General features: G+C 38.1%; 1 protein-coding gene across 29 annotated transcripts in view; it reads right to left on the bottom strand.

The window, feature by feature from the left end:
* Positions 1–24,040, bottom strand: part of KMT2C (lysine methyltransferase 2C) — a 275,535-nt gene that overhangs the window by 161,016 nt on the left and 90,479 nt on the right. For 24 of the 29 annotated variants that reach the window (XR_014267064.1, XM_082473735.1, XM_082473734.1 and 21 more), the window contains 2 exons: positions 8,090–8,231; positions 2,045–2,245 (listed from right to left, as the gene is read on the bottom strand). Coding sequence is in view for 28 of the 29 variants with exons in the window: in XM_082473735.1 (XP_082329861.1) it covers positions 2,045–2,245; positions 8,090–8,231 (343 nt within the window). In the remaining variant the exon portion in view is untranslated. The remainder of the gene's footprint in view (positions 1–2,044; positions 2,246–8,089; positions 8,232–24,040) is intronic. The other 5 variants (XM_082473737.1, XM_082473736.1, XM_082473744.1 and 2 more) reach the window with 1 other exon arrangement.

The raw sequence follows: 24,040 nt of genomic DNA on the forward strand, positions 1-24,040 counted from the left end.
TTCTTGTTTTTATAAAATTTGCCCACAGTGAAATGAGAACAAACCTTCCTGTAAATATAATCTCCATTCCTACAAATACATCTTCATTACTAACTTGCTAATTTATTAGGAGGAAAAAAAGACTAACAGTTCATCTATGAAGACGAATGCATTGTTTTAACATATTTTCTTTACACCAGTAATTTGATGGGGGGACAGGTATAAAAACCAATGGAATGACTAACCAGTCTATTACTAACCAGTTCCCAAGCAGCAGGTTAGTCAAATTTCACCTTAAGGTTTTACAACCAGTTTGTACGTACACAACATATCAGTAAGATGCTGACGTCAACCCTAAGGACGAGAGGAGCCCAGCTTCGGAAAGAACATCGAGAGAAGTTAGCTGAAATATTTACATACCCCCCAAATTTTAAGTCTAAAAAAAGAGACTATTTTAAAATCCTCCTTTTCAAATTAAAAAATTAACTAGCTGTTTATCTGGTTTATAACTCATTAGCAACATATTTTGCAAATGTTTAAAATCATTACCAAGCTAAAGTAACTGTTTATCCCTAAATGATTTCCAAATTTCAAAAACATGCTTTATTCCTAAGGTCCATTAACTGGCTTGTTATCATCACTTAATAACTTGTTAAACACTTAAGTGCATATAAAGACTTTCATTAAACCAAGGCTATTTTTACATAATTATTTTAGCTCATAAAGTTTTCACTAAAAATTAACTTAGCTTATAAATAAATAAATGAAGCCTAACTGTATTTCCCAGAACAGTTGTTTATTAATTGCCATTATTCAAGGCAGAACATGAGGATATAAGATATAACCTGGTCCAGTCCAGTAAATTTACTAATGACTGATGGACAAAAGTTTTCTGGACTTTTGATATATCTTATTAGAAAGTGAGCTCCCAATTGATCAAGGTAAAGCTAGCTATGGCCTTTAAAACACCAAAACTCTAAATACAATACTTTTAAATTTCCTTAAGCTGTTCCACTTTAAATTCTTTTAAAAGGGTTTTTCTTGTTATTGTTTCATTTCCTACTTCAGGTCTTCAAGGCATTGGCAGCAGTCCAAAAGAAGAAGCCAATCAAATAAGTACAACACAATGCCTTAGTACTTAACTTTGGATAAAAGCCAGATAAGCACTTGGATGATTACATCATCACCCTCAAGGGGCAGAGCTGGTTAGCCTTCCAAGCTAAATTAATTTTTACACTTTCTCATCAACCACAGAAACTTCTACTCCCTCAACTACCAGAGCCAAGTCCACATATTAAGATGGCCTTCAAACGAACCTACAACATATAAAAAAAATATTAACTCCAAAAGCAAACATATTAGACAAGAGTTTGGGGGAACTATAAGGTCCATGAATATAGACACACATATATAGTTATACAAATAGTAAATTCTTTTTTTAAAATTATAGTTGATTTACAATATTATATTAGTTTCAGGTGTACAACATTTGTAAATTCTTTCATTTAAAAAAAAGAGCATCTTCTTTGACTTTAGAAAGGGAACTCTCAGCACATGATTATTTAGAAGGAAAGAAAGTTAACACTGTATTGTAAGAGTTTACAGGACAGTTCAACATTCTCTGAACCATAAAAACAAATAAATAAATGACACATATAGGTAAAACCACTTTGGTTTTGCTATTCTTTTATGTTATACTCTTACAAACTATTTAAAACTTATCTTGGAAAAGGAAAGAAAGATCTCATTGATTTTCTAAAATTTTCATTCCATATATAGATAAATTCCATGAATCCCCTCTAGCCTTCCTTATATTATGTTCTTTACAGTTTTCTTCTTTTTTGTTAATACACAACTAGCGCAAACTTTTTTTTAAATAAGAAATTAATTTTGAGAAAATGAGCATCTGCTGGGTTAATGGTGAGTCATAAGGCATCGTATGAATGTTGGAAACATAAAAAATTGTTCAGTAACAATCCTATTTGTATATTCATAAACATCGCAATGAAAATAAACTATATATAGTCTTACTGCGTTAGAACCACTTAAATTCAAAACTGCTTACTTTCTCTGTCCTCTTTGTTTTCGTGGTGTTGAGTTTTGTATTTTCTCACAAGTTCCACTGCTGTTGTCATCAACGTCCTTCTTGTTAGAAGGCTGGTTTTTCCATGGCAAAATAAATCCAGGCGTTACTCTGAATTGTTTTAAGTCTCCTTGTCCTAAGGAGCTTTTTTCACCACAGTAACAAAAAGCGCAGAGCTGTTCACTGGTAGAAATGAAAAGTACGGAAGACAGAGAGGAGAAGCAGTTTTATTTAACTATTTCAAGTTCCAGACAACTGCAGATACTTGTGCTTTAAAATTAAATATTATGTCTTTAGTGCAAGCTAAGCATTTAAATATATCTATACCGTAAGAACAATTAAGTTCAATAATAATTATACATTTGCAATTCTACTTTTCTACAGCACGATTTTTTTAAAGTAGTAAATATACCAAATCAAAAAATTATAGTTTGTGCTTAGAAAAACAATTTTCTTTTAAACCTGATTTAAAAATCTCGAAGTATTAAAAAGGAATAAAGAAAGTAAAAAATTAAGGTTGGGGAAGAAGGTACAGTTTAATGGCCACTCAATTATATCCCAGCTATGTAAAACAAGTGGTGACCAAGTTTTACCTAACTACTTGATGGAACATTCTTTATGCATAATATATATACCATACACACAGAGAGATATAAAAAAATAAATTTAAGTGGGTTAAGCAGTTAGTGATGAGGGACGGGGGAACGGACAGAAAGGGTTTAAGAGGAGTGGGAAAGGGATGAATAGCAAAACGGGATTTTTAGAGCAGTGAAACTACTTCATATGCTATACTGCAGTTAATGGCAGATACATGACATTACACATTTATCAAAACTCACAGAACTATATGTAACACAAAGAATGAATGTAAACTATGAACTTTAATTAATAATAATGTATCAATACTGGTTTATCAGTTGTAACAAATGTATCACACTAATGAAAGATGCTAACCTTAGGGGAAACTGAGGCAGGGAAAGGTTGGGGAGGGGGAACTCTGTGTACCATCTGCTTAATTTTTCTGTAAACCTGAAGTTGTTCTAAACAATAAAATCTACAATTTTTTTTAAAAAAGAAACCATTTAAAATGTTAAAGGACAAAAACCAATATATACTTATGGAACATATGCTTAATAAGGGATCTTAGAAAAAAACAGAATTAAAAGAACTGCTCCTCTTGGATATATCTTCTCTTCACAACACATTTATGGCTGCTGTACTCAAATCTTTCTTCTCAAGCATTAAAGTTCCCACCATCACCTCTGTAGTATCTACCTCAGGAACTTTCATAATGTCTTACATTAACAGGTGATGGAAATAATCTTTTCAGGTAATGTTTAACTCAAGTTAAATTCATATTGGACCGCTCTCAACTAATTACCTTTTGTTTATAAAAGTCACCTATTTAAGTTTTTCCAATATTATGTATTTCAATTTCATGATAAACTGTGTTGTCCATTGATACTGACACATACACACACACACACGCACGCACGCGCACACGATTAAATGTGGTCTACTTTCAGAAAAATAAAGTCAAATAGGGGAAAAAATGTTTTTCTTCTTGCCTAAAGGATACTATCCACCAATATCCTTTGCCAGTATCTTATTAATTTTTTAAATTTTCTTATTTATAATTTTCTCTAAGCTATTAAACTTACATTTCTTTCAGCATACCCTGTTTCTAGTTTGTTTCTTCCCCTAGAAACATTACTATGAGGAGCAACAATCAGATGGACAGCAACTTTATGAACAACACTGATTAGGAAATGGAGAAATACTTTTAAAGTACTGACAAAAAATATCTTAACCTTCAATTTCATATCCAAAACCATAACTCAAATGTGAAGGTATAATAAAATTATTCCCAGGTTTCTATAAGACCTGAGAAATTTCACCACACAACAGACCCACAATGTAAATATTTTTAGAGAAATATTCAAATTATTAAAGAATTAGGAAATGTTACAAGGGATGTAGGAAATAAAGACTGTCAAATATCTCAGAGTAATTTATTGTTAACTTTAAAGGGTGGCACAAAGGAAATCCCTGGCTTCTGCTGTGGATGTAGTAGAAAGTTGCAAAGAACTCTGCTCCCACTGTCACAGCAAAAACTCGCCAGACAATCCACAAATTCACTTTTCTTGAACACATCAGATTGCAAAAGTTGGAGAGCAAACAATTCACCTGCAGTTGAATGAAAGGCACTTCCAAGAAGAGAGGAGACACAAGCACTTGCTTAATCTGAGGAAGAGGCCACTCACTGGATGTCATCCAAGCAGGCTAAAGAATTCAGTGAAAATTTTATAAATTGCTAAAAGCCAAGTGTGTGGCGGTAGGAGAGTAAAGAACATCCAGGACCCGCAAACACAGGGGAATTCTAACCCATTCACGAGCTTGTCTCCATGCACCTCCCCCGGTGCTCGTGCCCACCACTCAGGCATGGAGAAGAGTCCTGAGAATGCACCAGTCATGGTAAAAGCCTGGGCAGGAGAACAGCAGAGACATGGGAAAGACACAAAGATCTTTCTCCTTCATCTTGCCTGCGAAAGAAAAGCCTCAGACTGGTAAAAGGAGAGCACAAGTCTCTGCCCTGCAATGGTCAAGACCAGCTGCAGATGGAGGAATGAATGGGGGAGGGGATGCACCTCCACCCTGGAGGAGGAGCAAGACGACCTCCTAGACCCAGACCATGACGGGACCTCCGAGACCTAGGCACACAGGGCGCACCTAAGAGTAAAGTTGAATCAGAACGATAAGAAACATCCTGCCAATCCACTCTACATCATTAGTGGTAATGCAAAATAGTACAGTCACACTGGAAAATACTTTGGCATTTTCCTTGAAAAATTACCTCTCTCTTAGGTATTTTTACCTAAGTGAAATAAAAACCCTATGTTCACACCAAAATCTGCAAGTGAATATTTATACCAATTTTATTCATAACTGCCCCAAACTGGAAACTACCCAAATACCCCTTAACTGGAAAATGATAAATTAAAAATGGGGTAGGGGGCTTCTCTGGTGGCGCAGTGGTTAAGAGTCCGCCTGCCAATGTAGGGGACATGGGTTCGAGCCCTGGTCCAGGAAGATTCACATGTTGTGGAGCAACTAAGCCCATGCGCCACAACTACTGAGCCTGTGCTCTAGAGCTCACGAGCCACAACTACTGAGCCCGCATGACACAACTACTGAAGCCTGCGTGCCTAGAGCCCGTGCCCCACAACAAGAGAAGCCACCGCAATGAGAAGCCCACACACCGCAACGAAGAGTAGCCCCCACTCTCCACAACCAGAGAAAGCCCGCAACGCAGCAACAAAGACCCAATGCAGCCATAAATAAATAAATAAAATTTATTAAAAAAAAAAAATGCGGTAGGCACCTCCATAAAAGAGAATCCTACTCAGCAATAAAAAGGAAACAGCTACTGATATATGCGATGACATAAACAAATGTCAAATGCATTAAATATGCTAAGTTAAAAAGGCCAGAATCAAAAGGACACATACTTTACAATCCCACTCATACGATGTTACTGCAAAGGCAAAACCACAGGGTCAGAAAACAGGTAAGTGACTGCCTAGGGCAGAAGATGGGATCAGGAATGACAACAAAAAGGCATCAGGGAATTGTTTTAGTATGATGGAACTGTTCTTTATCTTGTTGTGGTACTGGTTATATGACAGTACACAATTGTCAAAACTCACTACATGGGTGAATTTTACAGTAATTTTACTGTATATACATATAAACCTGAATTTTTCAAAATATGAAAACTGTTAGGGGGCCAAGACAAAATAGGAAGTATATATTTAAATAACTAGAAAATGAAATGCTAGATGACAGATACAAAGAGATATGAAAATATGATAAATCATTATTCATATTGCTAAGACTAAGAAATCAATTAGAACTCTTAAGTTTGAAATTCTTTCAAAATTAAATTCAACAGGGTAAAGAAACATGAGTCTTAAGGAAAACCATCTCAAAAACAAAATATAATGTATAATCAATAGGAAAAAATTATCAATGCAATAAAAAGCAGGAAAAAAGGGAAAAAGTATTGCCTTCACAGGGCTCACATGACAGTAAGGGAGACAAACGAACTGTCGAGAAATAAAAAGTTCAACAAAGGAAAATAAAGCAGAAATAGAGGGTAAATGTGGTGGGGACTATGTTTTATTTATTTTTCATCCTACTCTTTTATTTTGAAAATTTTCAAACCTTCCCAAAGATGTAGAACATAGTAGGGATTTGAATGTTTTTGTTGTTTTTTTCTTGGTTGCATCCGGTCTTAGTTGCAGCAGGCGGGCTCCGTAATTGAAGAATGTGTGCTTCTTAGCTGTGGCAGGCAGGCTCCTTAGTTGTAGCTCGCCAGCTCCTCAGTTGTGGCATGTGAACTCTTAGTTGCAGCATGCATGTGGGATCTAGTTCCCTGACCAGGGATCAAACCCGGGCCCCCTGCACTGAGAGCACAGAGTCTTAACCACTGTACCACCAGGGAAGTCCCTGAAATTTTTAATATAATTTATATATTTAATTTAAATGTAAGAGACAGCCAAAAGAGAGTTTGGGAGAAACTTGATTTACATTTTAGAATGATCATTTTTGCAACTGTCCTAAGAACAACCTGGACTGGGGAAAGCAAAGAGAAGAAGTGGAGAGACCACTTAAAAGGCAACTACAGCCTCCTAAGGATAAGAGGACTTGGACTAAGATGGTAGGCAAGTTAAGAGAGTAAGGGCTTCCCTGGTGGTGCAGTGGTTGAGAATCTGCCTGCCAATGCAGGGGACACGGGTTCGAGCTCTGGTCTGGGAAGATCCCACATGCCGGGGAGCAACTGGGCCCGTGGGCCACAACTACTGAGCCTGCGCGTCTGGAGCCTGTGTTCCACAACAAGAGAGGCCGCAATAGTGAGAGGCCCGCGCACCGCGATGAAGAGTGGCCCCCGCTTGCCGCAACTAGAGAGAGCCCTCGCACAGAAACGAAGACGCAACACAGCCAAAAAATAAATAAATAATTAAAAGCTTAAAAATAAAAAAAAGAGAGAGAGTAATAAGTACTTGTTTGGGATATCTTCTAAAGGTGGGCTACAAAATTTAGAATGTGAGGTATGAGAAAAGAAAGAAATCATGGATTAACTCAAAAGGTTTTGGCCTAAGCAACTGGGTGAATATTGGTATTATTTATTGAAATGAAGAAATCCTGGGGAGAAAATTTGGGACAGGCCTGGGGTCAGAATCAACAGTGGTTTTGGACATGTTATGGGTGCAGTGTCTAGTATACTTCCAAATGGAGATATCAAGCAGACAGATGGAGAGGAAAGTCTAGAGTTCAGAGGAAGGTCAGCCCTCAAAATATAAATGTGCGGTTTCATTAGCACACAGATAGGACCTAGCTATCGGACTATAAAAATAAAAGTAAACAGGCCGAGGACTTCGACCTGAGGACTCCAACGTGATAAAGGTGGGGAGTCCCCACAGAATCGAGCAAGAGACGAAATGAGGAGGCAGATGTGACAAAAGCAAAAGAAAGGAAACATTTCAAGAAGATGGGGATATTCAACTGATGGATGGTTTCAGTTTTATTCATGTCTTCCAAGTTAAGATCTAAAAAATTACAAGACTTAAGCTGAATGATACACAGAGAAGTTATAACATCCTGTATTTCTCTTTTTAAAGAATGAAGAGAGGGTAAAGAACAAGAGTATAAACTTAAGCTTACAAGTAAATCAAAAATCCGTTCTTATGCTAAAAGTTTAGACTTTTTTCTTCTTCTAGGAATCGCATACTGGAAATATTCTGTCCTGGTCTGAGGAGAGCAGAGTGACACAGTAGACCACTGCTCTGTTCTACAGCCACCTAAGCCCACGGACGTGCTTCACTCCAGCTACGCGCAGAGCTATCAGCTCTAAAAGTCCACCCAGCTTTCTGTCCTAAGCCTGCGCTCTGTGAATTCCCTCTACAGTCAACTCGCTGCTCTTTTTCCTGTCACTAATCTCCAATCCAGCGGCATTCATTCTCTAACCTGATTTTGGCTTCTATACCAACAGAGACCAGGGAGGCTGCAGATTCCTCAGACACAGAACGCTGGAAGGCTGGGACTGGCCGCTTGCTGCGGTCCACTTCTGCTTCAGCATCCTCTTCTGCTGATTGCTCTTTGATTTCTGCTTAATAGTAAACAAGAGAATATAAAAAGTCATTCTGCATTATACCAATCTTTAGTGACTTTATCTACAAAGCACACATCGTAAAGGAAAAATAATGAAGCAACAAATGACAATACTTAACACAGGAAAAGCTTATATATATATAATTAATGGTACTTTTATATTTATTCTCTGTTATAAAATGATAATCATCAAAATAATGTAAAACAGGGCATACTTTTCCAAATTACAACTGACTCAAATCTTAATAATAACTGTTAAGAACCTTATTTTCAGGATTATAGCAGTTCCTCTACAGAACAAATGTGACTCATGAAAAAGTTTCTTGGTAATTTATAAATTGAAATTATCATTAATTTAAAACAAGCATTACGGCCTCTATCAGCCATTCTAAAAGCTAAATGACTGAAAAGAACACACCTTGACTCCAGTGCCTTTTTCAATTATCCTCAAGACTCCAACCCCGAACACCTCACACATACTTTCTTAGGAGGCAACCTAACTGTTGAGAGGGTTTCCAAACACCATTACCCCTAATATCATTCCTCTCTTTAAATGAAACGACATACCCACCACCCTGTCTCTCACACTGTATTGTTAGACGTTAACAGGCACGATCACTGCACTAGCGCTCCCAATGCAACCCCACGCTCCTGGCTCCACCTTTCTTTTCTAACTGCAAACTTACACATACTTTTCTGCACCACTACCCCCAAACCAACCAACCAACGAACCAACCAGAAAAGCTTATAGTCGTTTACGCTCCTCCTGTCTTTTCTTCCTTTCACCACCACCAAACTTCATGCAATGGGACTCTGGAGTGGCTGCCCTCCACCTCAGACCCTTCCTACAAGGCATCCATCCTCCAACCACGGCACTGTTCTCTCCACCTCCACTGGTGGCAAAAGAACTAATAAATAATCCCGGGCTACGCACAAGCCTTCAAACACTCCAGAAATTCATCTGGCACCAAGGAGTACTCACTCCCTCCTTAGTGAAATGCTTTTCACCTCTTAAACACAGGGAGATATCATGGATTACTATGGGCTTTGGAGTCATGAGGACCAGTTCCACCAACTACAAACTAGGCAACTTTATGTAGAAGTCATCTCTCTCAGCTTCAATTTACTCCCCGTAAAATTAGAAAACTACCTATACTTCATGAGGCTGTTAACAAAGATTAAACGGTCTAATATCTGTCTCTTCAGCTGATTTAAGACCTCTAAATGTGAGTACAGCTCTCTACATGTCCTTTACGTGCTCATCTTTTGTGTGTGTGTGTGTTTTTTTAAATAAATTTATTTATTTATTTATTTTTGGCTGTGTTGGGTCTTCATTGCTGAGCGCAGGCTTTCTCTAGTTGTGGTAAGCGGGGGCTACTCTTCGTTGTGGTGCAGGGGCTTCTCACCACGGTGGCTTCTCTTGTTGCAGAGCACGGGCTCTAGGCACACGGGCTTCAGTAGTTGTGGCACACGAGCTCAGTAGCTGTGGCTCGCGGGCTTAGCTGCTCTGTGACACGTGGGATCTTCCTGGACCAGGGCTCGAGACAGGGTCCCCTGCATTGGCAGGCAGATTCTTAACCACTGTGCCACCAGGGAAGCTCAACTTACTGATTTTTTTTTTTAATTTATTTATTTTTGGTTGTGCCGGGTTTTAGTTGCCGCAGGCTAGTTCCTTAGGTGCAGCATGTGAACTCTTAGTTGCAGCACGCGTGTGGGATCTAGTTCCCTGACCAGGGATCAAACCCGCGTCCCCTGTATTGGGAGGCGGACTCTTAACCACAGCACCACCAGGGAAGTCCCTGACTTACTGATTTTTAAGTCAACATCCCTAACCCTACCTCCTGTCCTGAGCTCCAGACCATACTTCAACTGCATACGAGGCACATCTAGCAGCTTGAACACTCACTTTCACATCAAATCTGATTTCTTACCTCTCAGATCAGCATGACTTCCCTACCAAAGTCTTCTAGATTCAAAATGAATTTTAGGGAACTATTCTGACGAATAATTTTGAGAACTATTAAATTTTTTAGTTAGAAATAATTATTACCAATTGTAAATCCTGTCAAATCATAAAATTAATGATGCAATGAGGCATCAAACATATGGTTTTGGTTTTCCTATTTAAAATGTTTCTTTTGTGCTCGCTTCGGCAGCATATATACTAAAATTGGAACGATACAGAGAAGATTAGCATGGCCCCTGAGCAAGGATGACACGCAAATTCGTGAAGCGTTCCATATTTTTGATGCAAGAGGGAAGAGTATGGGGATATATGTATATGTATAACTGATTCACTTTGTTATAAAGCAGAAACTAACACACCATTGTAAAGCAATTATACTCCAATAAAGATGTTAAAAAAAATAAAATGTTTCTTTTTAAAACTGAAGTAGAAAAGTTGACCATAAATTAAGGGCTTGTGGGGCCTATTAATCATTGTGTCTGTCCTGCCTACCCCTAGCCACAAAACTGGTATAGAATCAAATCTACAAATACAAAATACATTTGTATCAAACAAGGATTATAAAAAGATCTGCAAACTTTACTATATAAAAATATTAAATTTCTATATGACAAAGGACCCCATGAACAAAATTTAAAAGTACATCACAGACTGAAAGAAAATACATGTGATTTGTATCCCCCAAAAGGTATTCAAATCCAGAATGTGTAAAGAACTCCAAAGATGAATAAGGCACATAACCCTGTAGAAAAATGGACAATGGACAAAAATCCACCTTCTCTTATTTTTTTTTAAGATTTTTTTTTTGACGTGGACCATTTTTTAGTCTTTATTGAATTTGTTATGATACTACTTCTGTTTTATGTTTTGGTCTTTTGGCCATGAGGCATGTGGGCAGGTGGCTAGCTCCCCAACCAGGGATCAAGCCCACACCCCCTGCACTGGAAGGTGAAGTCTTAACCCCTGGACCGCCAGGGAAGTCCCTCTCTTTCTTTTATGTTGTTCAAGTCTTAGTAGGGCACATAACTACTCAGCAACAGACTTTATTTCCCATTTTTGCAGCTAAGCATGGCAAGTTCTCACCAACAGAATACGACCAGAAGTAACCATGCAATTTCTACATCACCTTAAAGGAAGGGGTTTGTTCTAGACTAAATTATGTTCCCTCTTTCCTATGGACTGGACCATGGGTATGTCAGCAACCCAGCTGCAATGCTGCAGATGAGAACAAGACTCTGAGGAGGGCACAGAAACAAGATGGAAGGAACCTGGGTCCATAAATAACCACAGGGAGCAAAGACACCCCATCAGCCTGGACCTCTCACTCTCAGAAATATTACATGAAAGAAAAATGAACATTTTATTTAAACCACTGCTGTATCTGGACATCTCTGTTACAGCAGTTTAACCCATGCTCTAACACACACAGAAACTGGCATCAGGTGTGGAGAACTGCCATCACAAAAACTTAAAATAGGTGGGCTGGTGAGCAGGCGAGAGAACAGTGATAGTAGTGTTTGGAAATCAACTGACACCGTTTATGCTGTATCAAAATATATGGTAGTGCTGTGACCTGAAATAACCTGAAAAGCAGACCAGCTGCCTCCAGAGCTCTAGGGAAAGCATCTGGAGAGACCCAGAAATTATTCTCTGTTGCCTGCCCTCTAGCACTTTTACAACCAAAGACAGAAAGGAATACGGTACTGCTTGGGAGATTCTCTCTGTCTATAATATTCAAAGTACTATAAAGTGACCATATATAAAAATACCTTTAAAGAAGCATTTCATTTCTACCCAGAGATGTGCAGAGCACATGTGGGGTATGCCCTTTTTGTACCATTTCTACTACTAGGTAACAAAAAAGGGTAAGAGTCAAGAGAAGAAATGAGAACTGTAAAAGAGGAATAAGAAGAGGGACTCAGAAGCTTACAGACAATGAGCCAGGTGGACGAGGGTCATGTCACTACATCCCTGGGAACACGTATCTCCTAAGAACCAGCGCCATTTAGCCTGCATCCCCCCCCCTCCCCCAAAATCAGGGTCCCTCCAATAGGTATGGCCTATCCGTTCTCTCTTAATGTTTTGCAAACCACCACTATGGCCTCTAGTCAGTATTTTTTTTCTAGCAAACTGAGGCACAATCTCAGGTATTCTGTTGTTTTTCTCCCCCTGAAAAATAAAATACATAACACTTCAAACTTTTTTGGGGTTTTCTTTATTGTTTATAACTAAGGGGAAGTAAGTAAGAGGACAATCTGTCTGCCTGTCTCTCTCTCTCTCAAATTAGACCTAGAAAGAAATGGTAAGGTTACATATGAATGTTATTGGTAGGTTGGTAGGTCTTCAGGTACACAACTTTTGAAATTTCAGAGGGGAAAAAGATTCAGACAAAGGGATTTTTTTTTCTTTTTTAAGAAATGGGACCAGGAACAGGCCTGATCCACAAGAAGGACAGTAGTAAAGCAGGCTTTAAAAGAGTTCTCTTTTCTTTAAAAAAAAAAAAAGGAATATTCTCCTCTCAGCTATTTTTCCTACTGGCTCTGCCCATGATTCTAACCTGGATCTGCCAAAGACCCAGTAAGGATTGTTGGGTTTTGGTCTTATTTTTGGTTTGGATTTTGTTGTTTTAATCATTTGTTTTTTAAGGAATAAGGAAAAGTCCTATAACTGCTTCCTAGGGAACAGTTCCAGCCACAAAATAGAAATAGAAAAAGGTATCCCTAAATATGTGAAACTACACGTAATAATACAACCTATTTCTTTTGGCTGTCACTCTTCATTTAGTAGAAAAGTTAAGTCTCACTATCTGTCAAAGTCAAGGCAAGACAATTAAACTAGTGTTTACGTCCCTCTCTTCTCTTAGCCCAAGCCTTCAAAAGACTGTCAGGGTTTGGCAGCAGAATGTGAAACAGACTACTCTGGCTGAAATGAAACCCAAATATCCAACAAGAGATGTCATCCAGAGATGCTCTGGATGAAATGACTGTGAACCCAGAGACAACTGAGAGAATCGTTCTGATGCGAGTACTAGGCTATCTGCAGTTTACTAATAAAAATGCCTCAAACACCATCCTGTACTTGTGCCTAATGCAACAAAGCCGGACTTTCAACCTGTGCCACTGTGCAGTTTTTGCCTTTCATGGGATTCTATTTGTTCAAATGCCTACAGTCCAGAAACATGCAAATAAGAACACATACTTTTTTTTTTTTTTAAATCATTTTAAAAATTTAAGTGTTGGGAATTCCCTGGAGGTCCAGTGGTTAGGACTCCGAGCTTTCACTGCTGAGGACCCAGGTTCAATCTCTGGTCAGGGAACTAAGATCCCACAAGACGTGAAGCACAGCCAAAAATAAATAAATTTTAAAAAATTAAAAATTTAAGGGTTATATTTTTCTTTGAAACAAAATCTCCAGTGTATCTTTCTCCTTACTTTGAACCTGACCTAAAATACTGACAAAGCCAGTTGGTCACAAAATGCTCTAAAACCAGAAAGATGGAGTCCTCTTCAACCCTGGGGATGATCAGAGTGGGGTGGTTTTAGTCGAAGCACCTACTTGCATTTAAACTCAAACCACCAGGTGTCACATGTGGGTGGTAACTACACTAAAGAACCTAAGAGAACTTGGATAGAGTGTGCACTCTAGGCAAACCTTTGTAGATACATAGGTAAATGGGACACAACTGTAAATTAGCTCTAACTGTGCCCTTACACAATGCCATTCCACCTCCCATGACTCTTACTCTTACTTAGGATTAATCCTAAATAGTTGGTTCTATGACACAAAAAATGTTTAAAATTAATAGCAAAGGCTGTTTTGCTGCTTTAGTTAAAATCAAAGGCTTGGAGTCAAATGGTCCAGAATCTGCATCATATCTCAGTCATTTGCTAGCAATGTGACCTTCACAACTTGCTTAATTAACCTCACCTCAATTTCAGTTTGCTAATCATTTAAAAGATAGCTAATGCCAGCTACTATAAAACTGCCTCTAAGGATCAAAAAAGATAATACATTGGGCACTTAGCCTAATGCCCTAAGTATACAGTAAGTGTAGGTATGTAGGTGCTACTCTGATTACCTACATTCACATACTATAACTATGTATTTACTTTCCACCTAGTTGGATATCACCCACCAGATCACACATTATTAAACTGTATTGTGGGAAGTAACAGGAATAAAGAGAACATTTATTTAGCACCTCCTGTCTCTTTGTTAGGGATTCAATAAATCATTGCTTTAGAATGATTTTTTTACCAAACAAAATTTTGGGTAACTACTATGTACCATACATTCTAGTCCAATGGTAGTATAAAAATAGAGTCTATTTTATTGTGTTTATCAGGGTACATATGATAAAGCATCTCTTTAATGGGGGGAAAAAAAAAAGAGTCAGGATCCCTATGCTTAATGGATCTATTCATGAAATAGCAAACGATGGCAACAGGACACAATCACTGTCATGATGGAGGTACAAGGTATCATGGGAGTTAAGGGAAGAGGTGGAAAATATAACTTAGAAAGGCTTCAGAAAAGTATCAGAAGCCCAGCTGAAACTAAAAGGACAAGTGTAAGTGTGCCTAATAGTTCTCTCACTTAATTCTTCTCTTTTAAAAAAGAGTAATATCTGAAACTAACATTGTAAAGCAATTATACTCCAAATGAATAAAGAATATGTGGCACATATATACAATGGAATATTACTCAGCCATAAAAAGAAACGAAATTGAGTTATTCGTAGTGAGGTGGATGGACCTAGAGTCTGTCATACAGAGTGAAGTAAGTCAGAAAGAGAAAAACAAATACCATATGCTAACACATATATATGGAATTAAAAACAAATTGGTTCTGAAGAACCTAGGGGCAGAACAGGAATAAAGATGCAGACGTAGAGAATGGACTTGAGGACACGGGGAGGGGGAAGGGTAAGCTGGGATGAAGTGAGAGAGTGACATTGACATATCTACACTACTAAATGTAAAACAGATAGCTAGTGGGAAGCAGCCGCATAGCACAGGGAGATCAACTTGGTGCTTTGTGAACACCTAGAGGGGTGGGATAGGGAGGGTGGGAGGGAGATGCAAGAGGGAGGGGATATGGGGATATATCTATATGTATAGCTGATTCACTTTGTTATACAGCAGAAACTAACACAACATTGCAAAGCAATTATACTCCAATAAAGATATTTTTTAAAAAAGTTTAAAAAACCAGTAAGTTGTAAAGATCAACAAAGGAAAAAAAAAAACAAAAACAGAGGAATATCTGGACTTCCCTGGTGGCGCAGTGGTTGAGAATCTGCCTGCCAATGCAGGGGGACATGGGTTCGATCCCTGGTCCGGGAAGATCCCACATGCCACGGAGCAACTAAGCCCGTGCGCCACAACTACTGAGCCTGCGCTCTACAGCCCGTGGGCCACAACTACTGAGCCCGCGTGCCACAACTATGGAAGCCTGCGCGCCTAGAGCCCGTGCTCCGCAACAAGAGAAGCCACGGCAATGAGAAGCCCGCGCACCACGACGAAGAGTAGCCCCGCTCACTGCAACTAGAGAAAGCCTGCGTGCAGCAACAAAGACCCAACACAGCCATAGATACACAGACAGATAAACAGGTAAATTTATTTTTAAAAAAAGATAAGGAAACTAAGTCTGAAAGTTGGTCACACAGCTAACAGGAAGCAAAGCTGGGAAACACAATCAGATGTGTGTAACCCCGAAGCCCACGGGTGCTCTTCCCACTACTGCACGCTGCCTGGCACGGTATCCGATCTGATCGTAGCTCAGGAGTTTTATGAATAAACTCATGCTAAACAGACATGTTAGTATTTTACTAGGACCATGTTACTGAGGAATCATTTGTTGAATATGAAGAATGAGATGAAAGTTGAAAATACAGAGTTTTTCTCTTTACTTCTTAAGAACTACTGAATAAAATTATGAAGTAGTAAGAACATTTACCTCACAGCACAGTTCATGGAAATAAAATATTTTGATCTTGGTCAATATGAAATTTTCCCCCCAAAGGTTAAATAATTCTCTGAAAGAGCTGTTATGTATCCTACAAATATATTCAGCAAGCTCACCAACATGACAGAGTAATAGATTATAAGATGTCAAAAATATTCTAGAGTCCAATTATGGCCTCCTTACGAATACACAGTGCATTCTTTCAATGCACCCTATCTTTTTACTCAACATCGCTAGTTATTAGAGAAATGCAAATCAAAACTACAATAAGGTACTACCTCACGGCAGTCAGAATGGCCATCATCAAAAAGTCTACAAATAACAAATGCTGAAGAGGGTGTGGAGAAAAGGGAACCCTCCTACATTGTTGGTAGGAATGTAAATTGGTGCAGTCACTATGGAAAATAGTACGGAGGTTCCTCAAAAAACTTGAGTTACCATATGATCTAGCAATCCCACTCCTGGGCATATATCCGGACAAAACTATAATTTGAAAAGACATGCACCCCTATGTTCACAGCAGCACTATTTACAACAGCCAAGACAGGGAAACAAACTAAATAATGAATGGATAAAGAAGATGTGGTATATACATACAATGGAGTATTACTCGGCCATAAAAAAGAATGAAATAATGTCATTTACAGCTACATAGATATACCCAGAGATTATCATATTAAGCGAAGTAAGTCAGAAAGAGAAAGACAAATAACATATGATATCACTTATATGTGGAATCTAAAATATGACACAAATGAACTTATCTATGAAATAGAAACAGACTCACAGACATAGAGAACAGACTTATAGTTCAGCAGGGGGGATAGATTGGGAGTTTGGGATTCGCAGATGCAAACTATTATACATAGAATGGATAAACAACAAGGTTCTATTGTATAGCACAGGGAACTATATTCAATATCCTGTAATAAACCATAAAGGAAAAGAATATGAAATATATATATATATATATATATATCTGAATCACTTTGCTGTACACCAGAAACTAACACAACACTGTAAATCAACTATACTTCAATTAAAAAAAAAAAAAAAACTAAAAGCAAAGCATCCTATCTTTTTAGTTTTTAGACTGTATTTAATAAGGGGTTCTAGCATGCTGGAGGGAGAAATTACATCTTTATTTTTACTGACCTCTGAGATTTAGAATTCTAAAAATACCCCATTTCATCATAAATATACACACAAGCAGAGTTGTATAGCCATACTCATGTCTCTGTCACCAATAGAAAGCAGATATTTTATCACATCCAATGCTTGCAGATATCCCCAAAATATCACTTACCCTCATCACTACTTCAAAATTACCGTAATTATAAATTAGATTTTATGATTTAAGAGTAAATAAAGAACACAATATGAAATTACAAATTTGGCTTTTTTCTATTTTGGTAATATTTCAATATAACTATTTATCTTTGCAATTTTATTTTATTAGTTTTAAAACATTATTTGGAAAAGAGTCTGCCATAGGGGTCAGTGACACAAAAAAGTGTACCACTAGACAGCACCCCACTAGACTATATACTCTATGAAAGCAGCTACTTTATCTGTTTTACAAACCAGAGCCTATCACAAAACCTGATGTTCAGTAATTGTTTAATTGATTAATTAAACACTGTGTAATACAAAGCAAGCAGATAAATCTTATTATATACAAACACATAAGTTAGAAAAATCACAGAAAAATATAAATTTTTAAATGTGCTAATATTTGGTAATTACATTACTCAACACGAACATCCATTTTTCTACTAGTTATCCAAACCGCATGCTTCTATGATTTAGTCAACTACTAAGTAGAATAAAAATTATTTTTCTCTCTCCTAACTTCCTTTACCTCCCCAGAATTGGCAATACTTTCCTTGCTTCCTTTATAGTACTAAGACTACAAAAGAAAGCATATCTAAGAAACTGTGTAATCATGTCCTTTCCTTCTTTAGAACAGTGGTGCTCAAAACAAAGTCTGCATCCCGACAGTTACGTTTTCCAGTGGTGTGTGGCTCACTGAACCTAATGTATCCACTACATCCAAAATGTGCTGTAAACCTAAAGAATAAGCACATGATAAATAGCAAATATTTTACTTATTCTATCTTTATTCATTAAACTACTTGACACTCATTAATATCAAGATAGTCACCACTTTCAGAGGGCATGTAAAGACTTTAAAATGTAAGCAACTATAAATAAATACACAAAAATGTCAAACAGTGGTTCCCTAGAAGCTAATACTTTTACAGCTAACTTATTCTCTTTATACTTACCTATAGTTTCATAAATTTTCACAATGTACGTTACTATTATACTTTTAATATGATTTTTTAATGTAAGCACAAAAGAATTAAGAAAAAGACTCCGATACTTATCAAGACCTCAAAACCACAGTGACGTTAATTAGGACAGTAATTATTAAAATTCAACTGCTCTCTGGATATTTTATTTAGTTAAAAATATTTCCTTTAGTTTTTCTATATGACTTTTTAAAAATGTGTTTTTAATGGATACTCATTTTTCACAACTAATAAAAGAAACTAAATAAACCCAACAAATTACAATATACATCTTCACCATATAATAATGGATATTTATAGCAATCTTAATCTTCTTCTGAGCCTTATCTTTATTTAGGCCTAAAAATCCAGTGCAAATAATATGAGGATATTTAAAGAAACATCTTCATGGCTAAAATTTAGTAAGTGCTTACTATGTCCTAGGCAGTGTTGTAGGTGGTTAAACGCATTAACTCATTTAAACTTCACAACAACCTTATGAAGACGGCTGCCGGGCCTAGGACTTTACACAAGCTAGTAAGTTAGTCTGTTACTGTTTCATGGATGCTGGCGGAAGACACAAGACTCCTGGATCGAAGACAAAAGGACTGTGTCACTCACTGCACAGCAAGCAGCAGAAGCATGAGGATACTGCTGTCAGTTCCCTTCTGGGCCCCAAGTGTCACCGGGGCAAAACCACGGGCCCCAATGGACTCCTGCACTCGCACTGAACTGTATTACAAGGAACGAAGAGTGTGGGAAACCACTGCTTTTACAGTAAGCATTAAACAACCCTGCTCTTTGTCCCAGAGGGAGACACACCCTCATTCTACAAGGCTGCTCACTGCAAACACAACCCTGAGAAAAGGCCCAGATAAGGAGTGGTCAAGGCCTTCCGTTCTTGGCATACACAACAAGATGTGTCAGGTGCAAGGGACCCAAGGAGGGGTAACCCCAAAACACAGCTACTCTCATCATCTCCATTTTACAGATGAGGAGGCAAGGTAAGAGGTCAAGGAACTTTGCTCAAAAACACAATTAAGCAGAGGAGTTTGGATTCAAACACAGGCAGTGTGGCTCCAGAACCTGAACGACCACTAACCACTACTACGCTGAGTGTGACTGGGAGCAAAGAAACCGAAGAAATCGAAGTAACTGCAGAACTGAAAACAGGAGGACCCCACGAAGCAACAATAACCCTGAAGACACTGCTGGTATGCGGCGGGCGGGCTGGAGAAAACAGAGGAGCCTGAAGCAGTGGCAGTGATGAAGGGAGATGAGTCAAGGAAAGAGAGTAACGCGTACAACAAACATGCATAATCACTACTGCTTAACAAACAAAGTAGGCTGAATGGAGAAAAATCTTCGAAGAGTCTATGGAAAAAAGCATTCTTGAAACGAAGGATGGATTCTACAGATCAAAGCAGCTCAGTCACAGCAGAAGAAAAAATAAGCAGCCCCAGCCCTTAACAAAGGAAGCAGATAAAACGTGAAGAAGCAAGTGGAGGACCTCCAAACAATCTATAACCATGACCTACACGGTACCCCCTTGGCACCCATTTCATGCCTCTCTGCCACTGAAGCCATCATGCTGCTCCCACTGCTAACTCTAGGTGTGAACTCTGACTATTGTACTTGGATACCAGAGACTGGTTTACTTTTGAAACAGACTGGGTCAGCAACAGATGTATGATAAAAACTGGTCCTAGAATTCTGTTTAGCTGACACAGACTCATGCTCCCTCTCCAGGGATGTGGACAAGAAATCACGTGGTACCCAAGTTTGCAGGCAACCATCTTCCATCAAGGGGAGCCAGCCACAGGATGAAGCTGACTAAAAAAGAGGCAGAGAGATGCAATGAACCAGGAATTTCGTGACAATAGTGAGCCTGACTTAAGCCAACTCAAACACATGACAGTACATGACCCATAGATTTCATTCTTTCTTGGAATTCGAGTTATTTTACTTTTTTTAAATTTTATTTATTTATTTTTGGCTGTGTTGGGTCTTTGTTGCTGTGCGCGGGCTTTCTCTAGTTGCAGCGAGTGGGGGTTACACTTTGTTCTGGTGTGTGGGCTTCTCACTGTAGTGGCTTCCTTTGTTGCAAAGCAGGGGCTCTAGGCGCGCGGGCTTCAGTAGTTGTGGCTTGCAGGCTCAGTAGTTGTGGCTTGCGGGCTCTAGAGCGCAAGTTCAGTAGTTGCGGCGCATGGGTTTAGTTGCTCCACAGCATGTGGGATCTTCCCAGACCAGGGCTTGGACCCATGTCCCCCGCACTGGCAGGCGGATTCTTAACCACTGCGCCACCAGGGAAGCCCCGAGTTATTTTACTTTTAATAACAATATCCTGGCTGGTAGACTCTAATAAATGGATATCAAGTTTCATACACTACCCAAGGAAACAAAACAGACTATACATTCTATTCAAGTGCCCCCCAAAATTTACATAAACTAGCACATATTAGAATGCAGAGAAAAGAATCCTGCAGCCTGTGGAACAAAAACCACATTCACAGAAAGATAGACAAGATGAAAAGGCAGAGGGCTATGTACCAGATGAAGGAACAAGATAAAACCCCAGAAAAACAACTAAATGAAGTGGAGATAGGCAACCTTCCAGAAAAAGAATTCAGAATAATGATAGTGAAGATGATCCAGGACCTCGGAATAAGAATGGAGGCAAAGATCGAGAAGATGCAAGAAATGATTAACAAAGACCTAGAAGAATTAAAGAACAAACAAACAGAGATGAACAATACAATAACTGAAATGAAAACGACACTAGAAGGCATCAATAGCAGAATAACTGAGGCAGAAGAACGGATAAGTGACCTGGAAGACAGAATGGTGGAATTCACTGCCACAGAACAGAATAAAGAAAAAAGAATGAAAAGAAATGAAGACAGCCTAAGAGACTTCCGGGACAACATTAAATGTAGCAACATTCGCATTATAGAGGTCCCAGAAGGAGAAGAGAGAAAGGACCTGAGAAAATATTTGAAGAGATTACAGTTGAAAACTTCCCTAACATGGGAAAGTAAATAGCCACCCGAGTCCAGGAAGCGCAGAGCGTCCCATACAGGATAAACCCAAGGAGAAACATGCCGAGACACATAGTAATCAAATTGGCAAAAATTAAAGACAAAGAAAAATTACTGAAAGCAGCAAGGGAAAAACAACAAATAATATACAAGGGAACTCCCATAAGGTTAACAGCTGAGTTCTCAGCAGAAATTCTACAAGCCAGAAGGGAGTGGCATGACATATTTAAAATGATGAAAGGGAGGAACCTAAAACCAAGATTACCTGGCAAGGATCTCATTCAGATTCGATGGAGAAATCAAAAGCTTTACAGACAAGCAAAAGCTAAGAGAATTCAGCAACACCAAACCAGCTCTACAACAAATGCTAAAGGAACTTTTCTAAGTGGGAAACACAAGAGAAGAAAAGGACCTACAAAAACAAACCCAAAACAATTAAGAAAACGGTAATAGAAACATACATATCAATAATTACCTTAAACGTGAATGGATTAAACGTTCCAACCAAAAGACACAGGCTCGCTGAACGGATACAAGAACAAGACCCATATATATGCTGTCTACAAGAGACCCACTTCAGACCTAGGGACACATACAGACTGAAAGTGAGGGGATGCAGAAAGATACTCCATGCAAATGGAAATCAAAAGAAAGCTGGAGTAGCAATACTCATATCAGATAAAATAGACTTTAAAATACAGAAGGTTACAAGAGACAAGAAAGGATACTACATAATGATCAAGGGATCAATCCAAAAAGATATAACAATTATAAATATATATGCTCCCAACATAGGAGCACCTCAATACATAAGGCAACTGCTAACAGCTATAAAAAAGGCAATCAACAGTAACACAATAATAGTGGGGGACTTTAACACCCCACTTACACCAATGGACAGATCATCCAAACAGGAAATTACTAAGGAAACAGAAGCTTTAAATGACACAATAGACCAGATAGATTTAATTGATATTTATAGGATATTCCATCCAAAAACAGCAGATTACACTTTCTTCTCAAGTGCACACAGAACATTCTCCAGGAGAGACCACATCTTGGGTCACAAATCAAGCCTCGGTAAATTTAAGAAAATTGAAATCATATTAAGCATCTTTTCTGACCACAACGCTATGAGATTAGAAATCAATTACAGGGGAAAAAACGTAAAAAACACAAACACATGGAGGCTAAACAATACATTACTAAATAACCAAGATATCATTGAAGAAATCAAAGAGGAAATTGAAAAATACCTAGAGACAAATGACAATGAAAACACGACAATCCAAAACCTATGGGATGCAGCAAAAAGCAATTCTAAGAGGGAAGTTTACAGCAGTACAAGCCTACCTCAAGAAACAAGAAAAATCTCAAATAAACAATCTAACCTTACACCTCAAGGAACTAGAGAAAGAAGAACAAAACCCAAAGTTAGTAGAAGGAAAGAAATCATAAAGATCAGATCAGAAATAAATGAAATAGAAACAAAGAAAACAATAGCAAAGATCAATAAAACTAAAAGCTGTTTCTTTGAGAAGATAAAATTGATAAACCATTAGCCAGACTCATCAAGAAAAAGAGGGAGAGGGCTCAAGTCAATAAAATTAGAAATGAAAAAGGAGAAGTTACAACAGAAACCACAGAAATACAAAACATCTTAAGAGACTACTACAAGCAACTCTATGCCAATAAAATGGACAACCTGGAAGAAATGGACAAATTCTTAGAAAGGTACAACCTTCCAAGACTGAACCAGGAAGAAAGAGAAAATATGAACAGACCTATCACAAGTAATGTAATTGAAACTGTGATTAAAAATCTTCCAACAAACAAAAGTCCAGGACCAGACAGCTTCACAGGTGAATTCTATCAAACATTTAGAGAAGTGCTAACACCCATCCTTCTCAAACTCTTCCAAAAAATTGCAGAGAAAGGAACACTCCCAAACTCATTCTATGAGGCCACCATTACCCTGATACCAAAACCAAAAAAAGATACTACAAAAAAAGAAAATTACACACCAATATCACTGATGAATATAGATGCAAAAATCCTCAACAAAATACTAGCAAATAGAATCCAACAGCACATTAAAAGGATCATACACCACGATCAAGTGGGATTTATCCCAGGGATGCAAGGATTCTTCAATATACGCAAATCAATCAATGTGATACACCATATTAACAAATTGAAGAATAAAAACCATATGATCATCTCAATAGATGCAGAAAAAGCTTTTGACAAAATTCAACACCCATTTATGAAAAAAACTCTCCAGAAAGTGGGCATAGAGGGAACCTACCTCAACATAATCAAGGCCATATAAGACAAACCCACAGCAAACATCATTCTTAATGGTGAAAAACTGAAAGCATTTCCTCTAAGATCAGGAACAAGACAAGGATGTCCACTCTCACCACTATTATTCAACATAGTTCTGGAAGTCCTAGCCACGGCAATCAGAGAAGAAAAAGAAATAAAAGGAATCCAAATCAGAAAAGAAGAAGTAGAACTGTCACTGTTTGCAGATGACATG

Source organism: Balaenoptera physalus (genome assembly GCF_965194825.1).
Source record: "Balaenoptera physalus genome assembly, chromosome: 8".
NCBI lineage: Eukaryota > Metazoa > Chordata > Mammalia > Artiodactyla > Balaenopteridae > Balaenoptera > Balaenoptera physalus.